The sequence below is a fragment of the Lolium rigidum genome, chromosome 6 (genome assembly GCF_022539505.1).
Source record: "Lolium rigidum isolate FL_2022 chromosome 6, APGP_CSIRO_Lrig_0.1, whole genome shotgun sequence".
Classification (NCBI taxonomy): domain Eukaryota; kingdom Viridiplantae; phylum Streptophyta; class Magnoliopsida; order Poales; family Poaceae; genus Lolium; species Lolium rigidum.
In genome coordinates, this window is record NC_061513.1 from 26,542,465 (window position 1) to 26,561,774 (window position 19,310).

The 19,310-nt window shown below is 46.4% G+C and overlaps 4 protein-coding genes across 5 annotated transcripts; 3 read left to right on the plus strand and 1 right to left on the minus strand.

Annotated features, from left to right (window-relative positions):
* Window positions 1–201: 201 nt before the first annotated feature.
* On the minus strand, window positions 202–4,553 carry LOC124665784 (CSC1-like protein At3g54510). Of its 2 annotated transcripts, XM_047203162.1 has the most exons (11): window positions 4,276–4,553; window positions 4,038–4,181; window positions 3,627–3,690; window positions 3,102–3,311; window positions 2,477–2,662; window positions 2,044–2,342; window positions 1,863–1,948; window positions 1,669–1,781; window positions 1,258–1,530; window positions 699–934; window positions 202–563 (listed from the first exon to the last, which is right to left on the minus strand). In XM_047203162.1, exons 1-11 carry the CDS (start codon window positions 4,551–4,553, stop codon window positions 410–412), a joined length of 2,043 nt encoding a protein of 680 aa, XP_047059118.1. In that variant the 3' UTR covers window positions 202–409. The 2 variants fall into 2 exon arrangements, with proteins under 2 accessions (XP_047059118.1, XP_047059117.1); XM_047203161.1 differs by having other exon boundaries at window positions 1,669–1,948.
* A 356-nt stretch (window positions 4,554–4,909) lies between these two features.
* LOC124661716 (pyridoxal phosphate homeostasis protein-like) lies at window positions 4,910–7,410 on the plus strand. Its single transcript, XM_047199598.1, has 7 exons — window positions 4,910–5,140; window positions 5,237–5,303; window positions 6,055–6,101; window positions 6,285–6,372; window positions 6,682–6,815; window positions 6,893–6,991; window positions 7,118–7,410. The coding sequence occupies exons 1-7, from the start codon at window positions 4,910–4,912 to the stop codon at window positions 7,199–7,201; spliced, it is 750 nt and encodes a 249-aa protein (XP_047055554.1). The 3' UTR covers window positions 7,202–7,410.
* A 1,491-nt stretch (window positions 7,411–8,901) lies between these two features.
* On the plus strand, window positions 8,902–11,143 carry LOC124665185. The gene is made up of 5 exons (XM_047202588.1): window positions 8,902–9,001; window positions 9,931–10,039; window positions 10,290–10,384; window positions 10,480–10,601; window positions 10,708–11,143. Exons 2-5 carry the CDS (start codon window positions 9,931–9,933, stop codon window positions 10,964–10,966), a joined length of 585 nt encoding a protein of 194 aa, XP_047058544.1. The 5' UTR covers window positions 8,902–9,001; the 3' UTR covers window positions 10,967–11,143.
* A 2,322-nt stretch (window positions 11,144–13,465) lies between these two features.
* On the plus strand, window positions 13,466–14,014 carry LOC124667599 (dehydrin DHN1-like). The gene is made up of 2 exons (XM_047204859.1): window positions 13,466–13,681; window positions 13,799–14,014. The coding sequence occupies exons 1-2, from the start codon at window positions 13,466–13,468 to the stop codon at window positions 14,012–14,014; spliced, it is 432 nt and encodes a 143-aa protein (XP_047060815.1).
* The last annotated feature ends 5,296 nt before the right edge of the window (window positions 14,015–19,310 follow it).

Genomic DNA, 19,310 nt, shown 5'->3' on the forward strand with positions numbered 1-19,310 from the left:
GGCCAAGATCAAGATCTTCATGGTGCTTATTGCTGCTGATCGGCTTAGCACCCGCAGCAACCTCAACAACTGCGAGCGGTGCTCTGCGGTGGAAACTGGCCGGGACAATCTTTTCTTCGGATGTGCGCAGAGTTCAACATCTGAGGACATGTACATATAGATTTTGATGCTTGTATTGCACCACACGTTTACAGAATTATATTAGTTGACAAGCACATTGTGCGTGCATAATTACTATATACTTTAAGGAGGTCGAATTCGGTGTGGTTTGACCTGATGATCGTCGATAATTACACAAATACTGGTCCTGCAACTGTCCATATGCCAATACTGTTCTTCATGTAACCTCGCTTAGCGCTGTACCCGGCATTCCTAATGGATTTATAGAGAACAAGCCATACTGACATCATTATATCAAACAACCGACTAAAGGCTGCACTGAACTAGATTCTGAGGAGCTTCCTGTCAGGCGCATCCATGGTGGCGTGTAGGCCTTGATGGCATGATCTGAGCTGCCTTGTGCCTCCCGATCGGTTTTATCAAGTTCGTCACTCTCCTTGCAACACTTTGATAAGGCATCCAAAATAATAAAAAGAAAAAAGTGCATGATTAATACAATTATTTCCACTTTATGCTCTTTACAAGAATGTGGTACCATCTAATATAGATACCAAAGAAATGGAAACAACCATAAGCTTACCTGGACAGGGCGGCACTGGAAAGTTGGAAGAAACCGAACCTTGCAGTACTCATTGAACATGATGGTAAGCACAAGCAAGGGAATTGTGGCGAATGAAGCTCCTGGCTTCGACTTCAGCCCAAACAGCCCTATCATTGTAGTTTGCATGAGAGTGACCGAGAGGAATATGTAGTGGTGAATAGTAGGCCAATATTGTCCGCAGGTGTCATATGTGATCTCATATACATCTTCCATCTGTACACCATAGAACTTAATCAACAACCACAACATAATACAGAAAGGTCAAGGTAAGTGTTTTCCTTTTCTGAGGTAGTCAAGGTGATTGTTGGGTGAAGGTAAAAAATGGCCACGGCATCTCTATGCTATACATATGAATACCGATACCATGTTATAAAAGAACACTGATATCACCAAACATATGTAACTACGAATTGTTCTTTTACAAAATATAAAGCGGCATGGTAAATACTTCGTAGCAGCCTAAATAAACTTCCCTGCTAAAGAAAATAAAGGAAATATGTACCACAACTAGCCTTATTAACTGACGAAGAAGCTACCTGGTTGATGAACACTGCATAACCGAGCAAAAAGTAGATCACAAGAATGGGAAGCAGAAGAGGTGCAACGACAGCATACACCATTCCAATCAATACTGCAAGGGAAACAATGGGCACAACTCTGTAGTAAGGGAAGCCATAAAGATATGGCTCATCAGCATGTCCAACTGAATGCGCCTTAAAGAAGTGCCATGTAAGCAAACCAAACTGGAGAACCTCGCAAGAAAACCCTGACATTCCGTTGGTCAAGATGTATGTGATGAAGAAATCTGACTGCAGTGTAAACAAGTTATAAGATAAATGCTTCATGTACTGAACATTGAACAAATTTATGGAAACATGTCTAGGAACAATAGCATACAACACTTGTTAGAACAACATGAATACAATTCAATATATTGTTTGCTCTACCTGTGCAGAAACAGCTCTTGCAAGGCGGCTAGGGATGTCTTTAGGGTGATTAAAGGACTCCCCTATCTGATCGAGTAGAGACCCCGAAAGAATACTCAGGAAGAAAACATTTCCTACCAAGAAGTAGAACACCATGTTGCAAGCCTTGATTTCGTTCTGACTTTTGGAAATGCAACCTTCAAATGATGCCATACCGAGCATTGCAAATGGAATCAAGTAGATAAATCCATTTAAAATCAAGCTTGGAAGATATCCAGTTACAACAGAATTCAGGCCTGGTCTGCAAGATAGCAAAGCATCAACCTGTATTAGTGTATACCCAGGTAAATGCAAGTTGCAAACTTCCCAATGTTATTTTAAAAAATTGCCACTAACATAAGTTGCACAGCCCTAGCCAGTGGGAACCATTTTTTAATCTTCTCAAATTGCACAATCCCTTGCACAGCTGTGACAGGGATGGTGAAGAACACCGTCAGTAAAAATGCAGCAATGAAGACTCCAAGCTTGTATACAGCAAGACGGTAGAAAGGAATAGCCAGATTTGACCATATTGCTTCAGTTGGTTCAGGAGCATAACGTGTAACCAATGCCAGCGGATTGACATGCTGTTGCATTTCAGCCGCTTGGGCAGCCTCCAACCGGGACTTGAATGAGACAAAAGCTACGGGTAACTCCTGGAGTTGAAAATGATATTAATGTGTGATCCAGATACAAATACTCTGTTGTTTCTTTTGGTCTACGTAGAATATTGAAGCTGCCATTAACACAAGCAGGTGGAGTCAAAGGTACAAAACGGGTAAGGCAGTACCTTCTGTTTAAGCATATTTTTACACTGCTGGAGGCGGATAGACTCTTGAACTTCCTTCAATTTTTGTTCCTGGCTGTGAGCATCTATTGCTCCCAGTGTGAACTTAAACCAGATCCGCTGCAAAAAGTTGCATCCTCTGCTATCCCTTTTCCTCCTTATCTGTCTTTCAAGGGAAGATGCCAGTTTCTGTAATGATGATTACTTGGTTAGCCAATACCAGAAAACATGATCTGCTGACATTTCTCCTTCAAACAAGAAAGAGTAAATTGCTGGTATTTATGATCCTTATAATCCTTGAGCGCAGAACACCAATAGGAAACGGCAAGTTGTTTTTCATGTAGAATGCACCTTATATTTTCTCAGATGACATACCCACCTCTTATATCGTGGGCCTTTTTTGTTTTTGAAACTGGCTCTTTAAGACCTGAAATAGGACCCTCTACTTTTGCTATTACACCAGTGAGGCTGGGACAAACTCAACTCTATGTTTTCTTAAATGTATGACAAGTTGGAGAAACAGAACTGGTATTCGGAATTGAACTCATACTGAAAATACTGTTGCAGTTCATGATGTCATAATCTATAAATAAAGACACAGATTACATCATTGCTACGCTGTACTCACCTGTAATGACTCAATGTTTCCTACATCGTGCAGTATTTGATACGATTGGTACGTCAGATAATGTTTTGAGAAGAAGTGATCAGCATGACACCCATAAGTTCCATGATCTGCGCACAGTGGAATTCCTTGAACTAAAATGGTAAACTGATCAGGTCTCTTCCTGTGATACTTCAATTGTTCAATTCTTTTCTGGGACATGTCTTTGTACTCCTGTAAGTAAATGGACAGGCAATCAATAAATATTTCAGCTTAATATCGAAGCTGAATAGTCGCAATGTTACATCTTTCAGGCAGTTGATCTAAGTGTTTAAATGAAATCAGGATCCCATGATTAGTAAAACGTACCTAGAATTTACTAAAACTCTCAAATTCTATATAAAATAACGACACTAAAATTCCAATGCCAACGATCAAATGTTCGGAACTGGATAACTAAAACTACAACTACAGTTAATTCTTATCAAAGAGGTGATACTTAATCTAAAAACATAAGTTGATTAACTGACAGGTTTCACAAACACGAACCTTATGAAGCAAATACACCACATAAAAGGATATGAAGCAAAGGCATGAAAAATGCACCCAAAGCCTGTCAGCAAAGGAGAATTGTATCAGTTACAATATTAGAGTTTCCAGGAAATAGCAGAATGACCGTCAGATGAAGTCTTTCAAGGTCCTAGAACTACATTTCAAATGTACACATGTACTAGCTTAAATGCTAAATCATCAAACACCGGCATCAATTACAAAACACATAGAACTGGAACACTTTAAGGCATCTCGAACTGCACATAGAACTGGAACATTTTAACACAGTTTGTTTAAACCATAACGCCGTCTGCAACATAACACTGTTCATACACTTTCGGCCACAAATCACAATTTCTACAGAATTTTCCTGCAAAGGTGACAGTGGAGATTCCATTGAGAGCAAACCTGTCAGAGCCCCTTGGCACGTTGGACACCGTGAAAAGCTCCATGGAGTTTGACCACCCGATGTCGGGCGGACCTTTGCTGGTATAATTTACCGGCACAAGGATCGATACTCCCACAATTGAGCAGACACTGAAACACTTGAACCTGCATTGCAATCGAATGTACGTGTGATGATGTATGCGCTCCACTTCAGATCAACATTCAGAAACACTCAGGAAGAAACATCAGTGAGACGCACCCGAACTTGAAGAGGCGGATGACGGCGAGGGCGTCGAGGCCGTGGCGCCGCAGCACGTCGTCCTCGGAGAGCCGGAACGCCGCGCCGATCCACCGGAACGACGGGGTCAGCCGCCCCGTGCCGAGCGGCAACACGCCGCCGCCGCCCTCCGCCATCCGCAGCGGCCGGTAGACGGGCGCGTTCCCCGGCTGCTTCTTGAGCATGGAGAAGAGCGACAACGCCACCAGCGCCAGCCCCAGGTTGATCGTCGCCGACGCCAGCAGCCCCTCTGCGTCCATGGCGCGCGCCGGCCAACCCAACCCAAACGACGACCGCTTCCTCTACTGCTGCGCGCGCATGGGTTGCTGCTATTTTGTTTCGAGCTCGAGCCAGAGGCCCCGCGCGTGCGGTGGCCGGAGGCGGGCGGCGACGTGGCGGCCGCAGCAGCGAGGAGCGGCCAGAGCTCGACACGTTCATCTCGCGCCGCAAATGGCGAAACGCCGAACGATAGGGTCGTCGGACGTCGGCCCATGGTATTTACCAGTCTGGGCCTTCCCAGCCCAGCCCATTGTCGCGCTCCGGCTAAGATTTTTGTTTCTGTGGGAGGGAACCACCACCACTGAGAAAAGGAGAGGACGCCGGCGAACGGAGGGGGATGGCAGCGGCTGCGGCGGAGGGGGCGGTGGCGCCGGTCGCGGCGGCGATGCGGGGGGTGCTCGCGCGGGCGGGGAGGGCGGCGGAGCGGTCGGGGCGGGCCGCGGAGGCGGTGCGGGTGGTGGCCATCGGGAAGACCAAGCCGGTGTCGCTGCTGCGGCAGCTCTACGACGCCGGCCACCGCTGCTTCGGCGAGAACTACGTCCAGGAGTTCATCACCAAGGCCCCGCAGGTGAGCCGTGGTTCCGGTCTGCTCGAGCTCGATCTGCTTCTAGTGTAGAAAGGGTTGGTTGGCTGATTGCTTTTCTGTTCTGCCGTCCTTCTGCAGCTTCCGGACGATATTCGGTGGCATTTCGTCGGGCACTTGCAGAGCAACAAGGTGAAATCGCTAGTAGGTATGATGACTCAGTTCTTCCTTGGCTCTAGTCCACGGCGTGCTGGGTTGGTTTGTATGGCAAAATGTGACAAATGATTGTGAAAGAATTGTTGTTCTTTGCTAGATAGTCTGTCCTATCCTGCTGCAAAAGCAGGGGAGCATACAAAATTATTGAATTATAGTAAAGATACAATGATATACCTTGTAACCAGTATCCCGTGTAATCGATCCTCACTGGCGTGCTCACCGAATGCCAACGTGGTAATCACCATGATGTTCAGATCTTCAGGACATAAGAAATTGTTTGCTGAATATCCACACATTCAATGATAATGTTTTACCAGCTGTTTGTTCTTTGGTTCGTACATTTATTTATTTACTAAATGCCACCTAAAGATTTATAGTCTGCAAACGCATACTTCGCAGTGTTGGACCCAAATTACATGATTCAAACCACGATTATGTCTCTACTACAGTTAGTCACATGATAGTCAGGCTCTTCACTCTTAGGTGTTCAACCGTTCAAGTACACAGATTGTCCTACTTATTAGGCTGAAATTATTTCCCAAAAATAGATGTATCTACACAGTAAAACATGTCTAGATACATCTATTTTTGGACAATTATTTTGAACCGGAGTGAGTATTTTAAATGGAACCTCCATTTACCACTGTAAGTCCACATGTGTCCTTAGGGTTTGTTGTACTAAGCAACTAACCATTACAGACATATATTGCTCCCTGCTGATACCTATTTCTGTGGTTTTGTAGCTGCTGTTCCAAATCTTGACATGGTTGAGGGTGTAGGTAATGAAAAGGTAAGCGACGAGCAACAAACATTCATTATGCTTAAGGGTTGAATTCATCTCAACCATAAAATGCTAGTATGTATTTCTATGTCTATAGAAAAGGAGGAGAATACTGGTTACAGAATGTTTGTCATATGAGTTTCTTCCTTATATTTCCCCCATGAGTTTTACATATTGTGAACATGCTTTCAGATTGCTAATCATTTGGATCGTGCTGTCGTTAGCTTGGGGAGGGAGCCTTTAAAAGTTATGGTGCAAGTGAACACTAGTGGAGAAGAATGTGAGTACAAAGAAGATATAAAATTGATCTAATAAATGAAGTATAGTTTTAGGATATGTCTTCCACATTCTTCAGTAGTCATCAGTTTACTGTGTTTACTACCGCTACATTGCTATAATTCTTTCATTACTTCAGAATGCTGTAAAGTTATTTTTTAGAGTGAACTGTAAACTACATTCAAACTTTTGTCCTGATAAGCCACTGTCATGCTGTTTGTTTATATTGTTTTTTCTTTCACTATGATCATATTATAGAAGCTTTTCTTAGCAATGATGAATTCTCTGATGAAACACTGCTGTTTTGCTTCAGCAAAATCTGGCATCGATCCTTCAAGATGCGTGGAGCTTGCAAAGCATGTGAAGCTCGCGTGCCCAAACTTAATATTTTCGGGCCTCATGACAATAGGGATGAAAGATTACTCCTCAACACCAGTAAATTTCAAGGTGGTTATCTAGTATAACATAATCGCAAATGCTCTTTCTGTGTTGACTCTCACAAGTTGCGTGTGATCTGAATACAGACGCTGGTGAACTGTAAGCTTGAAGTTTGCAAGGCCCTTGGGATACCCACAGAGCAGTTCGAACTCTCAATGGGAATGTCTGGCGACTTTGAGCAAGCGGTAAGAAATATTTTTCAATAATATTTTGCGGGATTACCAAACAATCAAATCGGAACCAAAAGGTTAGGTGCAAACATGAGAGAATTTTAGCAGTTGTAATATTTACTGAATTGCTTCTTTGTGCAGATAGAGCTGGGCAGCACAAATGTAAGGGTTGGTTCGACCATTTTTGGACCAAGGGAGTATCCAACCCAAAAGCAGAATCAGTAAGACTCAATGGGGAAAAATCTCACCTCAGTATGCAATACATTCAGATACAGGGTTGTTGTATTTGTTCCTCATACGGTTTTGACTGCCTGTACAAGTGTATATTGTGTGTATAATGATATGTAATGATGTAAATGTACATGTGAATATCTGATGTGTAAAAATGTATAGCAGGATATAAGATATCGGAAGAAAAATCTGGGATATAGTGACATGATGAAGGCCATTTTTACTTAATAAACCGATTTGGCATATAACCTAAAATATAAGAGTATCTCCAGTCGCGTCCCTCAAAAAACGTCCGGCATAAATGATTTGGGGGACGTTTAGAACCGCGCCGGATAAAAAGAGACGAAAAATCTGTACAAAAAAGAGGCCCTAGCGCCCCATTTTATGTCCGGCGTCCCCGGTAGAGACTCTATGCATGCAGCGTCTGGACGCAGCATGCAGCCTCTACTCCCCACATGTCATTCTCTTTTCCCACACTTTCTCTCATCTACTTTTCCCACATGGAGTGGTCCCCTCTATTAAAAATCATGCATCCGGACGCTGTTTGAGGGACGCGGCTGGAACACGATTTTCCCTATTTCTTGTCCGCCGTCCCCCAAACGTTATTTGGGGGACGCGACTGGAGATGCTCTAAGCTTGGCTTGCATTGTTGTTTGTTGCTGGATGAGAAACATGTGATGATTGCACTAGCTTCAAACGCTGGCAATAGAGTGCTGCAGCCATCTGGACTTGTTTCATTGAACCATTTTTGAGAAAGTTGAAGCAATTTGTTACAATGGAAAAAATATTACTAGATGCAAGGAAAAAAAAACTTACTGTGTTTGGAATAAACGTTAAATTGGACAGAAAATTTCTGTTAGATCAAAAATTCTCGAGCTGACTGAAACAAATTCTTGATTTGTTGGATATAAAGTAACTTGTTTGTAATAATTCAAATACATTTTGAAGCAAATTCTCTAGTCAATGAGAACACCGCCGCCAAAAACCGTGCCTCCAACATCGCTGCCTCCACGCCACCACCGATCGTAAACCTAGTATATCTAGCTATGTACATACCATTATCCAGGGATTCCCCACCCTCCCGCTGCCGAAGCATCCACCAGAGGAGTAGGGATCTCTCGGATCCCCGGCGTGCGAGCGGATTGACCACGAATCGTCTAGAAATCGCCTCCTCCTTACTGTAGCGTGGGAGGGGGACGGTCAAGGTTCCGTCTTTAGTCTGAAACACAATTTAGTTATATTTGAAAAAGAATTCCATTAAATGGTAAAGTATCGACCGCTCAAACAACGTCGCGATTCGTACGTATGTGCGCGCACCATTAAGTTACAGAATTTGAAACTTTTTTGTGTATAATCCGTGTATTCTGTAGCGCAAATCATGAGAAGGGGAGTGAAAACTTGACCGGGATGTGACGGAGCCGCAAGAAAAATGGCTTTACCGTGTCGACCCAGCATCCAGTGTTTGTTGAATATCCCAATCTGAATTGCACAAATCTGTGTATTGACCAATTCGTTTTGTTCCAAAAAACTGGGATATCACCGCCGCGTTCCCACCCTAGCGCTAGCAGTCTCCCCAGCCTGAAACCCCCGACGCCGCCTGCCCTCTGACTGCCCCTACCTCTACGCGGCGCGGCCCTCTCCGGGGAGCTCCGCCGCCGCCTTTCACCCTTATCTCCGACGCCGGAAAGCGCCTCCAACCCCACCATCACCACCAGCCGCCGCCTTTCCCTGCCCGTGGACCTCAGACGCCGCCCAGCCCTCTTCCACCCCGACCTCGCCACCCCCGTTGAGCTGGTAGGATTTCATCCCCTTCCTCTTTTTCCTGCTTGCATCTTCCGCTCCACGAGTTCTGGAATCATTCCAGCCCTAGGTTTTCGGTATGGATGGAGACAGAGGAAAAGTATTGATGCGATTTTTTTTTTTTTTTGAAAGGATTGATGTGGACTTCCGAGAGATTGTTGAGAGTTGCAGTACTGAATGTGAATAACCCCCTTTTGTGTTCATCAGCTAGCATATAATTTCGTTACTCTCAGATCAATCAAATGATTGGTAAAAGGATATGGATCCACCTCTGTGATATGAGTAAGAAGGGGATTAAAAAGAGAAGCGGTCCATGTAGCAGCAGCTACCTCGAGCTAGGTGGCTAGCTAGTCATTGGATCCATATGTGGTCCTATATCCAGCCGCACGAGGAGCGCCAAGCGTTGGATACTGGGTGCAACCGACTGGCAACGGTTGCACGGGATTTCTACAGCCAGTGCGGCTGGTGTGCTGATCGACGATTGACATGTTGATGCAAAGGCGCGGCATGTTACTCTTTTTTAGATGGTTAATTTTTGTTGAGACACTTTGTGATCCATGAACTGTAATAAGGAAACCTGATACTGCTTGTTTTTTGCTGGTCAAAGTTCTAATAAAAGAGGCCGTATGCATCATTTGATGCAGAGGCTGGGGATGCCCCATTTCGAAAAAAGAAAAGGTGGCTAGCTAGTAGAGCCGTTTGGGGTTGATTAAAATAAAAAAAAGGGTCACAGGTCATTCCAAATGGAGTATTTGGTGTTAGTGATGAAACCTTTTAATGATAGAGATGGGGAAAATAATACTTGGCATACGATAAGAAAGGGTTTATGATATTGTGTGATATGAGGGCAATGAACTAGAGGGAAAGTAAGTTGCTACTTGTCAACTGACCATTCTCCTTGTTGCTCCATGTTTCAACTGCAGATGGGTTTCACAATGGCCGGCTCCGAGGACGTGAAGGGTTTGGCAGCGTCGCTGGGAGACCTACAAGTAGAGGCATCACCATCGAGGGAGAAAGAAATAGATTGGCTTGGTGCGTCCTAGCCTTGTTCTGGTGTAGAATTACGTAATATACCTTTTCCCCAAAACCTCTCATACCAGACCAACCCACTGAAATGCAAATATGGATCAGAAATGTGGTCAATACCACCAAGAACACTAGATTTTGCAACATTATATATGTCTATTGCTGCCATCACTTTCTGTTTAGTTAAACAACACAGGTTCTGTTTGAACATGCATTCCATCTCACAACCAGTTGTTTTCCTCCAATTTTGATTCAGGCAATGGTGATGATGCTGCTACCGATGATGACGTTTGGGATGATGCTGCCATCTTAGACAGGGATTGGGCCCACAGGAAGAACCAGTTCGTGAAGGTATATATCGATTTTGACTTCCATGGTTATTGGTTATAATCATGAATCATGAGTTTGCGTTGATATAAAAGTACGGCTTTTCGATTTCTCCGTAGATGGGCTATAGGGATGGCATAACTGAAGGGCAGAAGGATGCTGCTCAAGAGGGCTTCAATATTGGGTTTGGGCAATCAGTGCATGTTGGATACAAGTGGGGTCTCGTTCGGGGGATCACTAGGTAATGTGGAACACTGGTTGTGCTAATAACAATTATCTTATATGTATACTTGCTCTTGTAACATCCTCATTTATTGTATCTCCCTTTTCTGGTTTCCTTCAAGCAGTGCACTAGATAGTCTTCCCGACAGTCTAAAAGAAAAGTTGTTGCTCGATGGCCAGCGTAAAGGAAAACTTGAAGATTTGCACAATTCTGTGCAAGGAATTTCATCCGACGGTGCACTGAGGCTGTTTCATGAGAGTATTCTGCAGGATAATCCTCCACCGGAGGAAAACAGGCTTCAAACTGTTCCAAACGACCTTCTTCTATTGTTGAACGAATGCCCAGATGTTCAGGTTCCTGAAGAGTTGACACGAGTTCCATAAGCAAGGTTTTAAATGTAATGGCAAGCACCAATGACTTGGAAGTCTGGCAGAATCACTTGGACTGAGTTCTTCTGAATGCTGTAACTGTACAGCATGTGATACTAAGCTCTTTTTAGTCACACCAACCTTTTTTGCTATAAAAATCATGTAAATTCGCAGTATGAATTTTTATAATTTTAGTTCTCTTCCTGAGTTTTGCGTCTCGCTGTTCTTCCTTCACCATGCTCTGGTTTGTTTGAGCCTTTGGCATCTGCTAATGGACTGTTGGTATCCTCCATTGAGTTGATCCATATTTTGGGAAAGTCTGGATAATTGTTAGCCTTGGTGCAGGATTGATTACACATTATACTCTTGCTAGTTATAAGCTTCAAAAACACAATGCCATTTTGTCATGCTGATAACAGGTAAGCCTGTATAGTTAAAAGCATACATATAGTAGTGTTTGATAAACGTCCTGTCTACCTTTTTTTTTTCATTTCTGAGCATTTTACCATGTGTTCCTTTTCATGTTTTGTGTTGACAGAAAAGTGCTAAGGTGTTGGCTCTGAATCAGCTGGCTTCAGCAAATGCACTCGAAATTGCTCAACTGAAGACCTGATCCAGTTTTCAATGTTGCTACGCCCTACTGCTGTTAAGGTGATGGTAACTGCATGCTGATAGCCAGATCGCACACCATGGCAGTGAATAATCTGCTTCTACTTCAGTTAGAGGGGGGTGGTGTGATTGGAACATCAAGCTGAGAATCCATCCTTCAGGTTGGTTGGAGTATCAAACCTTGTATCCGTTGTGATGTGGGAATTTGGTTTCCAGTATAAATGGCACTTATTCATGGCATTGCATGTTTGATACATCAGCCTTCTAGTATCCGTTCATAGTGTTTCTTGTTTCTATTCAGTGCCATTTACTTGGTACCATAGAATGAATGAATACCTGGAATGCACATGTTTTTTTGTTTGTTTGTGGTATCCAGTGTGCATCTTTTATTCATGAGCAATTGAGCTTCTTTCAGTATACCAAGAACACAATAGGGAGCAGGCTTAATAATAATTCATAAACTTCGAGCTGCCTTAGCTCCCTTTAATAAAATGTAGGTAGGGGTTTTTCCCCTTCCGAATTCCTCAAAAAAAAAAAAAAATTCATAAAAGCTTGTCAGGCCTAGCAATTCAAGAAACCTCTATACCTAATGTTATCAAGATTTTGAAAACCCTTCTCTCTATGTTCGTTGTCATGGTATTATGCATCATCCATTCTGCTTTTTCCAGCAGATTTGGCCCATCTGTTGTATGTCAGCACAGTCTGCTCTGCTGCCTGTTGGGACCTGAACTTCGGTTGCCAAGTTCAGGCATATCCTATCTCAGATTGACACCAAGGTAGACCATCGAAGAGTCTCAGCAATCGCCGGTTATCTTCATTGGCCAGTCCCAACTTACTATAGACACTTTACCTTGTTATTCAGAAAGCAACACTTGAGGTCAATTTCTACAGCGAAAGACTGAAGGCAAATGTTACATATTACTACTGAACATGTTGATTGCCACAGAATTGACATATGCTATCAATAAGAGTTTTATTGAATTTTTTTTGTCCATGCCAGGAATACATCTGAATACTCTTGGACATTTGCAAGTCTCATTTTCTCATAACTAAAATATCAGCATGAGCACAGGAGGCCTATGTAAACATGCACTATGCCACTACAGTAATCAGCTGACTCGGTTTGATCTCTAGCTGCTTTCTGAGTACAAATGCACTATGAGAGCAGGATTCCAGGTGCTAGTAGGTAGATTTCTATCCTAGCCGAGCAGGTCTCTCGCACTAATATTGCAGCGACCACCGAGTTAGAACCCAATTACTCTGAACACCTATTTTCAAACTCTGGCAGAATCACTTAGACTGAGTTCTTCTGAAGGATGTAGCTGCAGATCTTGTGATGCTAAGAGTTTCTTCATCGTGTCACCCTTTCTTTGCTATAAACTCCTGTAATTTCAGTCTGAATGTTAATATTAGTATCTTCGCGATATTAGTATATTTTCTTTGTCGAAAAAATGTACTTCTCAGAGGTGACTAGGACTTAAAGAAATTCAGTCATCATCGCAACTTGCCTCGTTTCAAAAAGAAATGAAACATATTTTTCAGATAGTTCGCGCGCTGTACCGAACTTTTATGAATTCATCGTTCTAGTCACGCCCTTCGAGAGAGGCCGAAGACGTACGTGGCACTACCGACACGACCTTGTGGCATTCACGGCTTTGTTTATTTGCAGGATAACCACTCCTGATAATGAGAGATCCATACGTGCATGCACACGTACTCTCCCTTCTCTTGCCAGCTAGTGTCATTGTGCATCTCGAACTCGAAGACGCCATTATTCTGGAACGGAGCTCATCGCTATAAATAATCGCTTCACCTACACTTTCTCTGCATCGCAAGTCGCAACAGTTCAATACAAAACCACACCTCAGCTGTAGATCGATCAGTACAAGAAACCAATCGAGGAGAATGGAGTACCAGGGGCAGCACGGGCAGGCGACCAACAAGGTGGAGGAGTACGGCCAGCCGGTGGCCGGGCACGGCGGCGTCACCGGCGGACCCACGGGGACACACGGCGTCACCGCTGCCGCCGGTACCGGCGGCGGGCAGCTCCAGCCGATGAAGGACGACCACAAGACCGATGGCATCCTGCGCCGGTCCGGAAGCTCCAGCAGCTCTAGCTCGGTACGTTCCGTCTCGCTCGCCTCCGTTCATCATCGTAGTTAACTTGTTGTGCTTGTGTATGCTATGTTATGATGATGAAGCTTATGATGTACTCCGTACGTATTTATGTATGTATAGTCCGAGGATGACGGCGCTGGCGGGAGGAGGAAGAAGGGAATGAAGGAGAAGATCAAGGAGAAGCTCCCCGGTGGCCACAAGGACACCGCCGAGCAGCAGCAGCAGACGGCGGCGACCACCGGTGCACATGGCACAGGCACTGCTGCGGAGGCCACCGGCGAGAAGAAGGGCGTGATGGAGAAGATCAAGGAGAAGCTTCCCGGCGGGCAGCACTGAGATATCTCTGTTCCAGCCTCGTATAGAATAAGTCGTCCCGCCTACGACGACAGCGCGTGGACGTACGTGTGTGCTTAATACCGACATGGTCGGTGTGAGCGTTGTGATACGCTTTTTGTGAGCCCGATTGTATATTTGTGTATGTGTCCTCTCCTCCATCGTAATAATCATGTTTTATTTATATTATTTTGGTATCCGGGTATGAGGCAAACTTCAATTTTTTTGGGTGGTTTTGTTTTTCGGTTGTTCACTTCAAGCGTAAACAATATCAGAGGCCTGAGAAAATTGAGGCCCGCGGTACAAAACAAAATAAAATGGGTCCGCAACTTAACCATTGTGAATTAGAAAAACCTAACCGCAAAAAAAATTTTTTTTAGAAAAACCTGATTTTATATTATATTTATTATTAGGATGGATTATATCTTATCACTAGTGGAAAACGGGGCTATAGGCCCGGTCCATTTGGGCCTTCAGTCCCGGTTTTCAAACCGGGACCAATAAGGCGGGACTAAAGGGTGATTATATCTTATCACTAGTGGAAAACGGGGCTATAGGCCCGGTCCATTTGGGCCTTCAGTCCTGGTTTTCAAACCGGGACCAATAAGGCGGGCCCTTTAGTCCCGGTTCAAAGTTGCACCGGGCCTAAAGGCGGCGGCACGTGGTGTGGCCAGGAAGCTCACGGTGGATGGCCTTTGGTCCCGGTTCGTGGTACGAACCGGGCCTGTGGTTCTCTGCCGCGGCAGAGAATTGCTATTTCTCTGCCGCGGCACAGGTTTCGGCTGTAGCAGCGTTTCTCTGCCGCGGCAGAGAAACAGGGCGTTTCTCTGCCGCGGCAGAGTTTCAGCAATGCATATATATCATTCAAGAAACCACAAAATATCGTCGTGAATATATATAGACATCGTCAACAGTACACGTAATGCATGCATATTTACAATATAAAGCTAGTCGGATCTCTTTACTAAATCTATTAGCCTCTACGGAGTTCCTCCATATCTATGACCTTCGCATAGTGCTCTCCACCTTGGGTAATGACCTCGGTAAGAAAGAATCCCGCGATTTCCTCTTGAATTGCTCGTATTTGGGCCTCCGTTATGAGAGTGTCCCGCAGGCGTTTCATCTATATTTAAAAAAGGAGATCAATATATGAATGGAACTCAATACATTAGATGGTACTAATTAACATAATTGTGAGAATTTGTTATCGTACACGAGTGTGGTGTATACGGGCATCCCCACCCTTGGGACAGGCCATGTCACGAATGAAGGTGCAGACGTAGTATCCACATAAGTTATTCCCGGGTTCCTGCCTCATACACTTTACGAAAAAATAGTTCGATCAAACTAATAATCAAGCATCGTATTGAAAGTAAATATCATATATATAGAGTTTCACGGACATAGATATATAGTACTACTTACAGGGTAATCTTGAAATGTAAGCTCCGGTTTCCATGTACCCGGAACAGTAGTGATGAACCGGTTTCCATGCGCTGAGCTACCTCCTCCGGCGGGGCTGGCTCCCTCTGAAACGACCGTGGCCCATAAGACCTCCACCAATGAATATCCGGGTCGACGACGGGACCCGGATTCCGCACCAAGGTGCGCGACTCGGAAGCTAAGACCTCCCAGTGCCACCCCGGCGGAGCCCAGTCCCGGACCTCCTCCAGCTGCTGCATCTCCTCTAGAAGAGTCAGACCACGGCGCGGCGGCTGTCGCGGCATCGTAGCTACGAAAACAAATCATATATATATGTACCAACGTTAACATAAATTAAAAAAAAACTTCACTACTTTTATGTTAGTCGGCGCCGGCACTACTCTATTTGGTCAGCGCCGGCACTACCGTTTGAGGGGCGCCGGCACTACATACTCATATATAACTTGAGTAACTAATTTTCACTAAACTAACTAACTAATTTTTGTACAACTAATTAATCTAATGAACTACACTATAATCCTCTATTTGGGGCGCCGGCACTACCGTTTGGGGGGCGCCGGCAGTACATAACATCCTCTATTTGGGAGGCGCCGGCAAGAGCACCGGCACTACCGCGTAAGGGGGCGCCGGCACAACATCCTCTATTTAGCGGGCGCCGGCAAGAGCACCGGCACTACCGCGTAAGGGGGCGCGCCGACACAACATTTAATTAACAACTATACTATAACAACTCACTAGTGGGCGCGCCGGCACTAACAACTTATAGTACTATATACTAACAATACTAACAACTATACTAATTAACAAGGGGGCGCGCCGGCACTACCGTTTCGAATTAACTATACTAACAACTATATACTAACAATATATACTAACAACTATACTAATTAACAACTATACTAACAAATTTTATAATTAACTATACTGACAATTAATAATATACTAACAATACTAATTAAAATATATACACTAATTAACAAATAGAAATAAGAAAGAAAAAAATATGAGAAAAGGGGCCGGGCAGCTCACCTTGTTGCCGGCGGAGAGGAGGACGGCGGCCGACGCGGCCGGCAGCGTCGTGCGGCGGTGGTCGAGGAGGAAGGCGCGCGGTGTCGGGCGGCGGCGGAGGGCGCCGACAGCGGCACCGGGCGTCGGCAGGCGACGCGGACGAGGGGCGCGCGCGGCACGGCGGCAGGAGGGGAGGTGGCGTCGGCGGCGGCGGAGGACGGCGTCGGCGGCGGCGACTACGGCGCGGGCGCGGGAGTTGGGCGGCGGCGGCGTGGGCGCGCGGCGGAGCAGCAGCCTGGCGGCGCGTGTCTGTGCGTGTGCGGCTTCGTCTCCGCGGGATTGATCTCCGCGGAGACGAAGCGGTTGCACTTATACCCCCCTTTGGTCCCGGTTCGTATTACAAACCGGGACCAAAGGCCCCCCTTTGGTCCCGGTTTGTAATACAAACCGGGCCTAAAGGCCTATTTTTGGTGCGATTTTCGCTGCGCGCGCAAAATAGGCCTTTAGGCCCGGTTTGTATTACAAACCGGGACCAAAGGCCAATTTTTTTTAAAAATTTCATTCCTGCCTTATTTCAAATAAAAAAAACACGTACTGCCCACCGCCATGCCACACGTGTCCACCGCCGCCGCCGCCATGTACTGGCCACCGCCACCGCCGTGTACTGGCCACCGCCGCCACCGCCGTGTACTGGCCGCCGCCACCGCCGTGTACTGGCCACCGCCACCGCCGTGTACTGGCCACCGCCACCACCGTAACCGCAGTGTACTGGCCACCACCGTCACCGCCATGTACTGGCCACCGCCGCCGTGCCACACGTGTCCCTTCCCCGTGCCACGTGTCCCTCCGCCGTGCCACACGTGTCGCTTACCCGTCGACGCCGTCGTGCGGCGTGTAGCCACCGCTTCCACGTGCCTCGCCCCGCCGACGCCGGCGTGCGACGTGTGTAGCCGTGGCTTACACGTGCCATGCCCCGCGTGCGCTATATAGAGCGACGAGTGCGGGCGCAACCACACGTCGCCACCGCCTCCGCTCATTCATCTCCGGGATGCCTCCACGTCGTCGAGGGGCGTCCGGTTTCCGTGGCGTTCGAGTGCGTCCGAGCGGTAGGTTCACCGCCGAGATACGCGCCGGTGGCTTCTGCCTCACCCTCGGCACGTACAACACGCCGGAGCTGGCGGCGCGCGCTTACGATGCGGCGGCGTGGCGTTTTCGGCGGCCAGGGCGAGACATGAACTTCCCGGATGTTGAATCGCTAGAGGAGGTGGAGTTCCTCGCGCCACCGCCGTGCCTCGTCGACGACGAGGACCGTCACCGGCACCGCCAGGTGCAGCGCAGGATCGCCATCGCCGAGCGCGACGAGCAGTTGATGCGCCAGTGGAGGGCGCAGTTCCCCAACGATGTCGACAACACCGACGCGTTCTTTGCTAACCTTAGGGCACAACGCAGGTCCAACAGGCGCCACCGTCGGGCCATCGCCGCCTTCGAGCTCGAGAACCCGAATACAACTTGGACCGAAAATGACCCTCGGTGGGAGGACATTTGGACGGAGACAACCTCCGACGACGAGTAGAGACTAGACTAGTAATTTATCTATTTTATTGTAATTTCAATAAAGTTGTTGTCGGTTCTATTAGTTTAAATTTAGTTTATAAAGTCGTTGTCGGTTGTTTTTGTTCAATAAAGTGGTTGACACGGAATTTATTACGATTGAACTGAAATTAAAGTACAGAGCTCCTCGGAGAAAAGTTTCCCGCCACATACATGGAATTAAAGTACGAGCTGAACTGAAAATTAATTAAGATACATCGCCGGATTCGACCGTTCGAGTCATTCGGTCATACTCGTGCCTAGCCCTATAGTACTCGCCACTCGTAGTCGTCGTAGTCGCCGTCATCATCGTCGCGCTGGCATCGGGGTCGCGGTAGTCGAACCTCGACGGGAGAGCACGCGTGGGCTGGGACTGAGGGTAGCGCAGGCGGGGGCCACGGTAGGCCATGACGCCCTGGAGAGTCCGGCCGCGCCACCACAGCCGACGGCCGGCCTCGTTGAAGTCCGAAGGAGGCGGGCCGCCCTCCTCGTGCACGGCAAGCGCCCTCTCACGCCGATTGATGAAGAAGCTTTCCCAAGTCGGGAAGTAGTCGGGATGCCACCGGGGATTCCTCCGCTGCTCGGCGTGAGCTCGAAGTAGTAGTGGTTCGTGATGGCCATCTCGCGCGCCACACCTAGAGGGACAGGAGGGACCGATACACCTCCGACGCTCAGCAACCAGCCGGTCGGGACGCGGTAGCCCGGCGGGCAGGGGTAGTTCGACGCGCAAAGCGCCTCCACCTCCCGGAGGGTGATGACCCACAAGTATAGGGGGTGTATCGTAGTATCTTCGATAAGTAAGAATGTCGATCCCAACGAGGAGCAGAAGGTGTTGACAAGCAGTTTTGATGAAGGATTCACTGTAAATGCTCACGGACAAGTATTCAGGGGGTTTTGATGTAACAGATGAATAAAGTACGAGTAAGTAAAGTGCGAGAGTAACAATTGCAGCGAGTGGCCCAATCCTTTTTAGCACAAAGGACAAGCCGGTTTGTGTACTTATAATGACCAAACGTTCTTGAGGACACACGGGATTTTAGTCTAGTGCTTTCGCTACATACGGCTAATTAATCTTCATTGTTTTGATAAGTGTTGTGTGGGTGAACCTATGCTAATGTACCGCCCTTCCTAGGACTAATACATACTTGTGATTATACCCCTTGCAAGCATCCGCAACTACAAGAAAGTAATTAAGATAAATCTAACCACGGCCTTAAACTGCGAGATCCTGCGATCCCTCCTGCATCGATATACCAAC

What these genes read in the sequence shown, in the direction of transcription:
- LOC124665185 (XM_047202588.1), top strand. Translation starts at nt 9,931, where the DNA reads ATGGGTTTCACAATGGCCGGCTCCGAGGACGTGAAGGGTTTGGCAGCG. An exon ending in GGAAGAACCAGTTCGTGAAG is followed by an intron (nt 10,385 to 10,479) that starts GTATATATCGAT and finishes ATTTCTCCGTAG; the next exon opens with ATGGGCTATAGGGATGGCAT. An exon ending in CTCGTTCGGGGGATCACTAG is followed by an intron (nt 10,602 to 10,707) that starts GTAATGTGGAAC and finishes TCCTTCAAGCAG; the next exon opens with TGCACTAGATAGTCTTCCCG.
- LOC124667599 (XM_047204859.1), top strand. Translation starts at nt 13,466, where the DNA reads ATGGAGTACCAGGGGCAGCACGGGCAGGCGACCAACAAGGTGGAGGAG. An exon ending in GCTCCAGCAGCTCTAGCTCG is followed by an intron (nt 13,682 to 13,798) that starts GTACGTTCCGTC and finishes ATGTATGTATAG; the next exon opens with TCCGAGGATGACGGCGCTGG.
- LOC124665784 (XM_047203161.1), bottom strand. Translation starts at nt 4,553, where the DNA reads ATGGACGCAGAGGGGCTGCTGGCGTCGGCGACGATCAACCTGGGGCTG. An exon ending in GTGCCAAGGGGCTCTGACAG is followed by an intron (nt 3,691 to 4,037) that starts GTTTGCTCTCAA and finishes CTTTGCTGACAG; the next exon opens with GCTTTGGGTGCATTTTTCAT. An exon ending in GCTAGGGCTGTGCAACTTAT is followed by an intron (nt 1,949 to 2,043) that starts GTTAGTGGCAAT and finishes GCTATCTTGCAG; the next exon opens with ACCAGGCCTGAATTCTGTTG.
- LOC124661716 (XM_047199598.1), top strand. Translation starts at nt 4,910, where the DNA reads ATGGCAGCGGCTGCGGCGGAGGGGGCGGTGGCGCCGGTCGCGGCGGCG. An exon ending in AGGGTGTAGGTAATGAAAAG is followed by an intron (nt 6,102 to 6,284) that starts GTAAGCGACGAG and finishes ACATGCTTTCAG; the next exon opens with ATTGCTAATCATTTGGATCG. An exon ending in CAACACCAGTAAATTTCAAG is followed by an intron (nt 6,816 to 6,892) that starts GTGGTTATCTAG and finishes ATCTGAATACAG; the next exon opens with ACGCTGGTGAACTGTAAGCT.